Genomic DNA, 13247 nt, shown 5'->3' with positions numbered 1-13247 from the left:
ATGCTGGTTTTGATAGTTGATTGCAATTATTCTATGTGATTTATTAAGACTGTTTTCAGTATCGAAATCATTTAGGGAACAGTTCATAGACTTTCTCAGCATTTGGTCTATCTTAGTGCAGATATACATCTTAAGGAATACATCCCCTACGTATTTAGGAAGACTGTAGACTGCTGAGTTACCGACAGCTTGACCAGCCACGGGCTTGCTCTTCTCTGTGTGTATTTATAATGATTTGTTCAGTGAGTCCCCAATCTTCTGCACTTATTTGTCTGAGTCAGTCGGGAAAATAACCAGAACAAAATGTCAAATGTAATCCCCATAAATAATAGAAAAATATACGTATAAGCTGAAGAACATTTTGATAGTGTTGGTATAAGCATGCTGTTAAAATCTCTAGACAGTGTGGTGTTAGCGTTGGAGAGAACATATTCCTGCCGTATCCCCACTTTGTCTAATAGTATTTGACACATAGGTAGGCACTCTATAAACATTTATTGACTGAATTGTAGGGGGCTCCAATTATAGCTTCTCGACTTCTGCTAGGTATACCTGACCTCTCTTGCATGAACCAACTCCATCCCACCCCTCTCCAGCCTGGCTTCCTTTTTCCCCAGCCTCATTTCTGTTTCATGAGAGGCTTGGGCAGAGATGGTAGGGCACTGTCTGTTCCATAAAATTATAATACTTTTTTCTTAATATGGGTGTTAATTAAAATATTTTGTGTAATTGTTTCTTTTTTTACCATGAAAATTATATATACTTGTTGTTGGAGCTCTGGTGGCGCAGTAGTTAAGAGCTCGGCTGCTAACCAAAAGGTTGGCAATTCTAATCTACTGGCCGCTCCTTGGAAACCCTATGGGGAAGTTCTACTCTGTCATATAGGATTGCTATGAGTCAGAATTGACTCAGTGGCAATGGGTTTGGCTAGTTTAAACCTATCGTAGAAAAGGGTATTATTTAGAAAAAACATGAAAAAGAAAATAAAAATTACACATGATCCAGGGATAGTTGCTTAATATTTTGCATGTTCTCTTGGAAACTCCTAATGATTATCTATATCAGGGTTTGGTCAGGAAAACAGAAACCACTCTACGTATTTTAACAGGAAGGGATTTAATACAAAAAAAAAAAAAAAACCCAAAGATTTGCAAAACCATTGGAAGATTTGGGAGAGCAAATGTAAGAAGAACTGCACTGGCTTTCAGGAAAATAGGAAGTCCGAGAATCAGTGCCTATAGCACTGACGTAAGTGATCTACAGGAGCGTGCCTAGAAGTTACTGCCCATGTGTCTGCTTACCACTGCCGGGAGAGAATAAGGGCCTCTTTCTTAGAACTTCTTTCTTCTGCTATCCACTCTTTGTCCCATACTTCAGTGAAAACCCTAGACAGTTCTGGAGTTTCAATATACAGTGGGATGACTCAAACCATCATTCCTGAAGGGTCTGAGTCATTGAGGTCTTACGTGTATTGGCTTACTGTTACCTTCCTTTAACTTTCACTACTTGGCATGGAAGTACTAAGAAAATTTCATATACACTTTTTGTTCCCATTGGTGAGCAGCATCTCTGTTTCTCCTTCATGATTATCATCAGTCACCCTAGCCGGTACAGTAACTTCCCATTTTGTGCCTAAGGAACCCAAAGCGGCCAGATGGCAGTCACAACTTCCAGTTTTTTGGAACCATTGTTGACCTCTGGTGAAAGCATTACCCCTAGGAAACCAGCAGAGTCCAAAGCTGCAAGGAAGAGAAGCAAATATTTTACAAATGGATCATTAGAGATAATAGCGCCAGTAGCCACTCCTTAGTTCCTGGATCCATGTTTCTGACTATGGAAGAAATCACCACCATATTCTGGTGTTTATACAGAGCATATACTACCTCTTATAGACAATGCCCCATCCTTGCAGTGTGTAGTCACCTGGCAGCCCATAACTGAGTTATTAAGACGCCATTCCACCATTTCACCAGTGCAGTGCTTCTGAGTGAGGAAGTATATGGTGAGAACAGTGAATCCCATAACTGTGTGTCCACTGTCTTACTTCTTCTGGTGTAAAACTAGTTCCTTGATCATAAGCAATATCGTGAGGGATATCACCATGGTGAGTAAGGTATTATACCATTAAGTCCATAAATGGTGGTTCTGGAAGAGGTGCTGAGGCAAGGAATGCTGCCTCCTTCATGATAGTAGGGGTTCAACACAAACAACCCGGCACCAGGCAGTGAGCTGGTCTACCTGGGCATGGTGCCACATTGGATAGGGGCTTAGCTTTGCTTTGCCATTGACAGTTAGGCACTGAGCAGTGATGGTAGCCAGATCAGCTTCAGTAAAAGGAAGTCTTTTGTGTTGAGTCCTGCTGCCATGGCCATTTGATACATGGGCCCTTTGAGCAATGACTGGGGCGGTTGAAAAAGAGGTGACTGACATACATTGAATGTGTCATCTCGCTCACATTATCGGGAGCCTATTTTGCAGTGAATACCCTTTGCTGAGCATTCATAAGGAGCACAAATACTCAGTGATACCTGAGTGATCCATATATATACCTCTTCCCTTTGTCACCAGTCCTCTAATATTTTTTCTTTTTTCAAGTCCTTGGCCATTAGCCAACTTCCCATGATTGTCTGGCTATCTCTTCTTCTAGGCAAAATGAACCCCCAGATACACTGTTTGAAATTCTGCCAACTCTGAGGGTTTCCCTTTCTTAGTATGCTTTAAGGATACCCCTCAATGGGCCTGTAAGCTTCAGCAGTCTTCTTCCAGATGGCACCAGTATATCGGCTAGGACCATGTGTAATTCAGGCCTGACTTTTCCTTTCTCAATGATCACTGAGAACTCCTCAAGAAGCCATAGGTGTGAACTGAAAGAGAGCTGGCACAGTGGTAGGATTAGATGCCACGCGAGTCTGGGCTTATGTAACTTTTGCCTTTAGAAGCTGCTCAAGCCTGGCCTCTGTATATGCCTTCCCCTTAAAGATGGAGTGCTGCTCACATGCCCACCCTTATGGCTTGGCATTCATGAGCGACTACTCAGACTGGATGGTCACTTAATGTCTCATGCTTAAGCATTCAGTCTCTACTTCAGCCCAATAGCATGCTAGCAGCTATTCTCGAAAGAGGAATTTGGTGACTCTCCTATCAGGGGTTGACAGAGGCTCCATACACAGCTTATCTGCCCTAGATTCTTTGAGCACCACTGGATCTGCTAAGTCATAAGACCCAAGGGGCAGAGCAGCTTCCACTGCAGCTTGGACCAGCTTAGAACCTGACCCTACTCTGGGCTTTACTCAAGCATGCAGCCCTACGGTTATTTGGTCTATGGTTTGGAGTAGTACTTTCAAATGTGGTAGAAGTTGTCTCCAAAATCCAAGGAGGCCTGGAACTTGCAAGGGCACAGATGGTACTGAAGAGCAACAGACCACATCTGGCACGCTGTATGTGCCTTCTGTAATTGAACTCACATTGCATATACAGTTTTGTACTCGTGAGCACAGTAAAGCCTTTGCCACTTTGATGGTACGTCTCTAGTCTTATTAGGTACTATCCCTGTGGTTTAACTTAAAAACCATAATGAGGGCAGCTATCTGAATACATTGGAACATCTGTTGAAAAGAATGATTGATAGTGTAGTTTCTTCTAGCGCGGTCTTGCATTTTATAGTACATAAGAAAGCTTTGGTGTGTGTTTTTAAACCTTAACAAGAATTCGTGTTGGTATTTGTCTGGACAGATGTGACGCCAGCATAGCCAGACTCTCTGCAGAGCACAAATCGACCTATGAGGGGCTTCAGCACTTGAACAAGGAACAACAAGCTGCAAAACTCATCTTGGAAACAAAAATTAAAGATGCAGAGGGACAGGTATGATCTGCTTCTGGTAGCCTTTTAAAAGCTGGTAACTTGTTCTTGGCTAAGAATAACATGGTGTTGATTATTTCTTACAGGCGAAACCAGCTGGGGCACCCAGCATGGGTTTTTGCAAATCTCTTTTCTTTACGTCTTCCTTCCCTCTATTTCTGGAGTGTCCCTTCAGAAGTATGGCAACCACACCTCCAAGACTTTTTGGTACAGTTTTACTTCTAAAGATTCTTTCCTCTCATTCCTAAAATGATGAACGTATTTCAGAAATTCTCAGTTCTGGCTCCAACCCTACCTCTTGCACAGCAGTGATCAACATTCTTTTACGTGCTACTTGTCCCAAGTTTTGGTTCTGGAAATAGTTATAGTCACTGGGACTCATCTTACACATTGCCTCAGCACAGTCTTTTTTTTTTAAATTGTATTTTAGATGAGGGTTTACAGAGAAAATTAGCTTATCATTAAATAATTAACACATATATTGTTTTGTGACATTGGTTGCCACCCCCACGACATGTCAACACTCTCCCCTTCTCGACCTTGCGTTCTCCGTTACCAGCTGTTCTGTCCCCTCATGCCTTCTCGTCCTTGTCCCTGGGCTGCGGTGCCCCTTTAGTCTCATGTTGTTTTATGGGCCTGTCTCATCTTTGGCTGAACGGTGAATGCCAGGAGTGACTTCATTACTGAGATAAAAGGGAGTTTGGGGGCCATACTCTTGGAGTTTCTCCAGTCTTGTCAGACCAGTAAGTCTGGTCTTTTTTGTGTGTGTGTGTGAGTTAGAATTTTGTTCTACATTCTTCTCCAGCTCTGTCCGGCACCCTCTACTGTGATTCCTGTCAGAGCAGTTGGTAATGGTAACCGGGCACCACCTAGTTGTCAGCACATAGTTTTTATGTGGGGCAAAACTAGGACAAAGATAGAAGGTAGGTTAGCTAACTAATTTTAGGGCATTCTACCTTGAAATTTATAATTTCACAAAGCAAAACCATTGGCATTTTACAACTTGTTCTGAGCCACTTACAACTTTTTCTTTGCTGTAAGACTAAAACAAACAAAAAAACCAAACTCTTTGCCATTGAGTTGATTCCAACTTAATGACCCTATAGAAGAGCAAAACTGCCCCCATAGGGTTTCCAAGGCTGTAATGTTTACAGAAGCAGACTGCCACATTTTTCTCCCTCAGAACAACTGGAGGTTTGAACCGCCAACCTTTTGGCTAGCAGCAGGGTGCTTAACCACTGCTCCACCACGGCTTCTTTTGCCATTCCAGGGCCTGTCTTACTTTTCCCCACCGTATCTGTCTAAGTTGCTACTCTTGATTTAAAGAGAGACTATTCCAGTAAAAGGAGTCTCTGGGTTAAGCGTGAACGGTTGTGAACGGTTAAGCGCTCAATTACTACTTGAAAGGTTGATGGCTCGGACCCACCCAGAGGCGCCTCCAAGAAAGGCCTGGTGATCTGCTTCCAAAAGGTCACTTCCTTGAAAACCCTGTGGAGCAGTTCTGCTCTGCACACCTGGGGTCGCCACAAGTTGGAATGGATTCAATGGCGACTGACAACAACATTCCAGTAAAATAGGGGCAACTGATTGGGTTAAAAATATTTATATCCTAATTAGCTCCAATAAAGACCCGAAGCTACTTATGTGAAAAACACATATTATAAAGCCATGAAAAAAAGAGTAAAAGACAAATCTACTTTTTTTTTTTTTTTTAATACATGAATAAGGACAGAATAATTACCTCAGAAAATTGAGGCTAAGGAAATCTTGAACTGCCTGACAGCCAGGCCAAGTAAAATCCATATAGAAATCCATCAGGAGAGACATACTTACTCTTTGCTTTGGGTCTGACACATTCTTGTTCCATGAGTCGTTAAGTAAGAAAACATAGACATTTCACACAAGACATGTTTCTATATTAACTTTTAGTGAAAAGATAAGGGAAGTAGGTGGGTAATGGGAGAAAATAGCGGGAGGAATGTCATCCACAAATTGTATTTTCTGTGACCTGACTTGATACTGAGGTAAATCTGTGACGTTAATGGATTTTGTAAGCAATGAGAATTCTATTCTCTGTGACTAGCGGCCACATTAATGGTAGAGATTCCAAGGTAAAAATGACTGTATTTTATACCAGCTGGTGGAAGTAGTGACCTAGGCAGGATCTGGGCTTGGTCATCAGAGAACTGCTCAGTGCTCAGTACGTGATGAATATTCTGGCAGGGCTACTGGTCTTGATTTTTGAGGGGACTGTTTGAAAAAAAATGGAAGGGGAAAGATGAGGCAAAGTCGTAAATGAGTTTATTAAGTTAGATTGAATCTTTACTGCCATTGACTAGAATATAGCTTACTAAATGTTTTCTGAAATCACATCTGAAGGATTTAGATGTGATTTTTTTTTTTTTTTTACATGGGAGGTTTCTTTTTCCAGATTTCTCAGCTTTTGAACAGAGTGGACTTGTCAATATCAGAGCAAAGCACCAAGCTGAAGCTGTCCCACAGGGATAGTAACCACCAGCTTCAGCTTCTGGATACCAAGTAAGTACTAACTTATTTTTTAAAATTTTGTTGGTTGAACTTCGTCATGAACTTATTCATTACTGTATTTTTACTCCTCTTGATTTTTGTTTATTGCGCAGACTGAAAATAAAAACGCACATTAAAAGGAAAAGTTTCCAGTCACGTGTTGTCGCTTTACCTTCTTTGTTATTGTTTCTGGTGGCTGGATCATAATCCATCCATTCGTTCAATATACATTTACTGAGCACCCGCCCAGGTGCCGAGGCTCCAGGAATGAACACAAATAGACTCTCTTCTTATCCTTGTGGAGGTTACAGTCTAGGGAGCTGATGAACCTGAATTAAATAGCGACTCAAAAAAGTTTATGACATGTTGTTACCAACACAGCTGTGGTAGGCTGAATAATGGTCCCCCAAAGATCTCCAAGTCCCAGTCTTCAGAGTCTGTTAATATGTTACCTTATGTGGCAAAAGGAACTTTGCAGACGTGATTAACAAGCTTAAGAAGTGGTTATGGTCCTGGTTTATCTGGGTCGTCCCTATATGACCGTAAGGGTCCTTCTAAGTGGGAGGTGAGAGGTCAGGGACAAGGCCATGTGATGATAGAGGAGGCAGAGACTGAAGGATGCGCTTTGAAGAGGGAGGAAGGGGCCATGAGCCAAGGAATGTAGGTAGCCTCTAGAAGCCAGAAAAGACAAGGCAATGGATTCTTTTCTAGAGCCTCCAGAAGGAAGCAGCCCAGCCAATACATTGACATTAGCCCAGTGCAACTGATCGCAGACTTCTGGCCTCCAGAACTGTAAGAGAATAAAACAGTATTGTTTTAAGCCACCAAGCTTGCAGTTATCTGTCATAGCTGCAATAGAAAACTGATACATTGGAGTTCTGAGTGAATAACAGGGGCTGGTGGAGCCCTGTTGAGGAGGGACATTGGAAGTGAGATCTGAGGGATGAATGGGATTCACTAGGGATAGAGTGGGCAAGACATTCAGGATGGAATAGCCTGTGGTGGGGGGAACATGGCATGCAAGAAACTGACATGTGGCCAGGGTGGCTGGACAGAGAGTGAGGGTGACATGGTGGGAGAGGAGGCTGGAGAGGAGGTGGGGTGGCTTTCGGGGGCCCTGTAGGCCAGGAAATATTGTCTCCCTCCTTAGAATAATAGGAAGCCATTGGAAGATTTTAAGCAGATGGGGTGATATAATCAGATTTATATACTGTTTTTTAAATGTCTTCAATTGTAGTTAGAAAATGGATCACAAGGGTGTGAAGTGGAGATGGGAAGGTCAGTTAGGGGGACATTTTGTTGTGTTAGTCTAAGTGAGAGAGGTCTGACTAGAGTATTTTGAGAAAGTGCTATAGTTTATTATACTTCCCCTTTTGTTATTGTGACACTTTAAGTTTGTACTTGCCTACAGTGAAGCTCATCTGCTGCTTTTCTGCTCGATCCCAAAGCCAGGACACTTTTCCTATTCCAAATCTTCATGAGCTTGGCATTTTCCTGCCAAGTAACCAGAAAAGTATAGATATGGATATAGGTATAAATTTGACTTAATATATTTATATTAAATGATTTCAGTATGGAACTTTGTAACTTTGTTAAAGGCTTGTGGAAAGTTCAAATTAATCATTCTCCTGGTTCTTACATTTCATTGCCTCCCTGTTTAATGTCATTTCAGGGTTGTTACCTATTAATCAGGAATTCTCTTATGAAACCCATACACCCTTTCCCCTTGCTATCTGTATTTATATAATCATTGAGTTATGTCACCATTTCTCATAGATCCTACAAGCCTGCCAAGTACAGAAAGAGCTCTCCAATCCTCTTCCTTCCATCACACAGGAAGAAAATAAACATCACAACCATTTTTCTTCTGTGAATTATATCCTTCAGAGATAGTCCCAAGGAAGTGATTACTATGTTGACAGACATGAGCATATTTGCTTTTCTTCCTGTGGTTTAAAGTCTAGAAGTCTAGACACAAGGGACGTTCACAGAGGGCAGGAGACAAGATCTGGGCCTGTGCAAGGTAGAGGTCAGAATGGAAATAGAAAAGATAATACCCCAGGTGGCTGAACTAGGAAAAAGCCCATTCCACAAAGAGATCATAAGAAAACTGGTCCTTCTAAATCTTAGCTCTGAGTGAAGGCGTAAAATGTGTTCTTTGAGAATTAAGGACCACAACTCAGATGTCATATGGATTTAGGTCCAAAATTCACATTATCCAAGTGACCTGAAGACAACCATAGTGAGTAATCTACTTAATTTGGTAGCACCCCGAGGGGGCTAGTTGGAAAGATTGGTAGTTGGAAAATATGGCCTCGGTGACAGAAACCATGCCGGAGATCACATGAAAGAATTTTGCAAGACTGACAACTTCTTCATTACAATATACCATTTTTCAATAACATAAACAGCAAAGGTACATATGGACCTCACCAGATGGAATACCCTGGAATCAAATCTGTGGAAAGAGACAATGGAAAAGCTCAATATCATCAGTCAGAAAAAGGCCAGGGGCCTGCTGCGGAACAGACCATCAATTGCTCATATGCAAGTTAAAGCTGAAGCTGAAGAAAATTAGTACAAGTCCATGAGAGCCAAAGTATGACCTTGAGTATATCCCACCTGAATTTAGAGACCATCTCAAGAATAGATTTAGTGCATTGAACACTAATGACTGAACACTAGACATGTTGTAGGATGACATGAAGGACATCATACATGAAGAAAGCAAGAGGACATTAAAAAGACAGCAAAGATAAAAAAGACCCAAATGGATGTCAGAAGAGTCTCTGAAACTTGCTTTTGAACGTCAAGTAGCTAAAGCAAATGGAAGAAATAATGAAGTCAGAAAGCTGAACAGAAGATTTCAAGGGGTGGCTTAAGAAGTCACAGTAAAGTATTATAATGACATGTGCAAAGACCTGGAGTTAGAAAACCAAAAGGGAAGAATATGCTTGGCATCTTTCAAGCTGAAAGAACTGAAGAAAAAATTCAAGAAGAATTCTACAGGGAAAATATTAAACAACACAGGAAGTATCAAAAGAAGATGGAAGGAATACACAGTAATTGTACCATAAAGAATTGGTCAACATTCACCTGTTTCAGGAGGTAGCATATGACCAGGAACCAATGGTACTAAAGGAAGAGGTCCAAGGTGCACTGAAGTCACTGGTGAAAAACAAGGCTCCAGGAACTGACAAAATACCAATTGAGATGTTTCAACAAGTGGATGCAGTGCTGGAAGTGCTCACTCATCTATGCTGAGAAATATGGAAGACAGCTACCTGGAAAACTGACTGGAAGAGATCCATATTTATGCCTAGTCCCAAGAAAGGTGATCCAACCAAATGCGGAATTACCGAACAGTATCATTAATATCATACACAGGTAATGATTTCCTGGAAATCATTCAAAAGTGGCTGCAGCAGTACATCAACAGGAAACTGCCAGAATTCAAGCCAGACTCAGAAGAGGACATGCAACCAGGGACATCATTGCTGATGTCAGATGGACCCTGGCTGAAAGCAGAGAATACCAGAAAGATGTTTACCTGTGCTTTACTGACTGTACAAAGCATTCGACTGGGTGGATCATAACAAATTGTGTAGATCATAACAAATTATGGATAACATTGCAAAGAATGGGAATTCCAGAACACTAAATTGTGCTCATGAGGAACCTATACATAGATCTAGAGGCAGTCAGTTGAACAGAACAAGAGGATACAGCGTGTCTTAAAGTCAGGAAAAGTGTACATCAGGATTGTATGATTTCACCATACCTATTCAATCTGTATACTGAGCAAATAATCCAAAAAGCTGGACTATATGAAGAAGAATGGGGCATCAGGATTGGAGGAAGACTCATTACCAATTTGCTTTATGCAGATGACACAACCTTGCTTGCTAAAAGTGAACAGGACTTGAAGCACTTACCGATGAAGGTCAGAGACCACAGCCTTCAGTATGGATTACATCTCAACATAAACCATAAAGAGAATAAAAATCCTCACAGCTAGACCAATAAGCAACATCATGATAAATGGAGAGAAAATTGAAGTTGTCAAGGATTTCATTTTGCTTGGATCCATAATCAACACCCATGGAAGCAGTAGTCAAGAAATCAAATGACATATTGCGTTGGGCAAATCTGCTGCAAAAGACCTTTTTAAAGTGTTAAAAAAAAAAAGCAAAGATGTCACCTTGAGGACTAAGACATGCCTAACCCAAGCTATGGTGTTTTCAATCACGTCATATGCATGGGAAAGCTGGACAACGAATAAGAAAGACCAAAGAAGAATTGATGCCTTTGAATTGTGGCACTGGCAAAGAATATTGAATATAACATGGACTGCCAGAAGAATGAACAAATCTGTCTTGGAATAAGTACAGCCAGAATGCTCCTTAGAAGCAAGGATGGCGAGACTTTGTCTCACACGCTTTGGACACGTTAACAGGAGGGACCAGTCCCTAGAGAAGGATTTCATGCTTGGTAATATAGAAGGTCGGTGAAAAAGAGGAAGACCTGCAACGAGATGGATTGACACAGTGGCTACAATGATGGGCTCAAGCATAATAATGATTGTGAGGATGGTGCAGGACTGGGCAGTGTTTCATTCTGTTGTACACAGGGTCACTATGAGCTGGAACTGACTCCGCAACACCTAATAATAACAGCAATCCAGGTCGCTGGGAGAAGCAAATGCAAATCCTTAGTCTTCAAGTCTTTCCACAGATAGAGTTCCAAGGCACATGAATGTATAATCGGATATTGCAAAGCATATAAGGAAACAAGCCACATAAGTGATAGAAGCAGAAGAAACAACAAAAAGCAGAATCAGACTTCTAAAGACTGCAGATATGGAATTATTGGATAAAATAAATATGTGTGTGTGTGCATGTAGATATATATGTACATACACGTTTTGAAAGTGTGACCAAGGAAAAGGAGATTGTAAAGAATGACCAGGCATAATTAAAAAAGAACTAAACAGACCTTCTAGAAAATTATAATAATTGAAAATAGAAGCTGAATAGAAGGATTAAACAACAGATTGTATACAGTTGAAGAGAGGATTCGTGAACTGGGAGAGGGAGATGAAGAAATTACCTGGATTGCAGTACCAAGAGATGGAGTTATAAAATATGAAAGAAAGATTAAGAGCTATGTTGTTGTTGTTAGGTGCTGTTGAGATGGTTCCAACTCACAGTGACCCTGTGTACAATGGAATGAAACACTGCCCAGTCCTGTGCCAACCTCACAATCGTTATTATGCCCATGATTGCAGCCACTGTGTCATCCATCTCATTGAGGATCTTCCTCTTTTTCACTGACCCTCTACTTTACCAAGCACGATGTCCTTCTCCAGGGACTGACCCCTCCTGATAACAAAATCTCGCCATCCTTGCTTCTAAGGAGCTTTCTGGTTGTACTTCTTCCAAGACAGATTTGTTCATTCTTTTGGCAGTCCATTGTATATGCAATATTCTTCACCAACACCACAATTTAAAGGCGTCAACTCTTCCTTGGTCTTTCTTATTCATCATCCAGCTTTCCCATGCATATGAGATGATGGAAAACACCATGGTTTGGGTCAGGTGCACCTTAGTCTTCAAGGTGACATCTTTGCTTTTCAAAACTTTAAGGAAGTCTTTTGACACAGATTTGCCCAATGCGTCTTTTGATTTCTTAACTGCTGCTTCCATGGGCATGGATTGTGGATTCAAGTAAAATGAAATCCCTGACAACTTCAGCCTTCTCTCCATTTATCATGATGTTGCTTTTTGGTCCAATTGTGAGGATTTTTGTTTTCTTTATGTTGAGGTGTAATCCATACTGAAGACTGTGGTCTCTGATCTTCATCAGTAAGTGCTTCAAGTCCTGTTCACTTTCCGCAAGCAAGGTTTATCATCTGCATAATGCAGGTTGTTAATTGGTCTTCCTCTAATCCTGATGCCCCATTCTTCTTCATATAGTCCAGTTTCTCGGATTATTTGTTCAGCATAAAGATTGCATAGGTATGGTGAAAGGATACAAACCGATTCACACCTTTCCTGACTTTAAACCATGCAGTATCCCCTTGTTCTGTTCGAATGACTCCCTCTTGATCTATGTACAAGTTCCTTATGAGCACAATTAAGTGTTTGGGAATCTCCATTCTTTGCAATGTTATCCATAATTTGTTATGATCCACCCAGTCGAATGCTTTGTACAGTCAATAAAACACAGGTAAACATCTTTCTGGTATTCTTTGCTTTAAGCCAGGATCCATCTGACATCAGCAATGATATCCTTGGTTCCACGTCGTCTTCTGAATCTGGCTTGAATTTCTGGAAGCTCCCTGTCAATGTACTGTTGCAGCCACTTTTGAATGATCTTCAGCAAAATTTTACTTGTGTGTGACATTAATGATAAAAAAAAAATTGTTTGATAATTTCCACATTTGCTTGGATCACCTTTCTTGGGACTAGGCATAAATATGAATCTCTTCCAGTCAGTTTACCAGGTAGCTGTCTTCCAAATTCTTGGCATTAGATGAGTGAGCACTTCTAGCACTGCATCCATTTGTTGAAACATCTCAATTGGTATTCTGTCAATTCCCGGAGGCTTGTTTTTCGCCAACACCTTCAGTGCAGCTTGAACTGCATCCTTCAGTACCATCGGTTCCTGATCATATGCTGCCTCCTGAAACAGTTGAATGTCGACCAATTCTTTTTGGTATAGTCACTCTGTGTATTCCTTCCATCTTCTTTTGATGCTTCCTGTGTTGTTTAATATTTTTCCTGTAGAATTCTTCAATATTGCACCTCAAGGCTTGAATTTTTTCTGCAGTTCTTTCAACTTGAGAAATGCCGAGCGTGTT

The 13247-nt window shown here is 41.1% G+C and overlaps 1 protein-coding gene across 1 annotated transcript in view; it reads left to right on the top strand.

The window, feature by feature from the left end:
* The window catches only part of FAM81A (family with sequence similarity 81 member A), a 66195-nt gene that overhangs the window by 38039 nt on the left and 14909 nt on the right, over positions 1-13247 (top strand). Inside the window, exons 3-4 of the mRNA XM_064267472.1 lie at positions 3733-3862; positions 6291-6397. Of these exons, the coding sequence (XP_064123542.1) occupies positions 3733-3862; positions 6291-6397 (237 nt within the window). The remainder of the gene's footprint in view (positions 1-3732; positions 3863-6290; positions 6398-13247) is intronic.

Source organism: Loxodonta africana, chromosome 13 (genome assembly GCF_030014295.1).
Source record: "Loxodonta africana isolate mLoxAfr1 chromosome 13, mLoxAfr1.hap2, whole genome shotgun sequence".
Classification (NCBI taxonomy): Eukaryota; Metazoa; Chordata; class Mammalia; order Proboscidea; family Elephantidae; genus Loxodonta; species Loxodonta africana.
The sequence above is the reverse complement of the archived record's forward strand: the minus strand, read 5'-3'. Positions and strand labels throughout refer to the sequence as shown.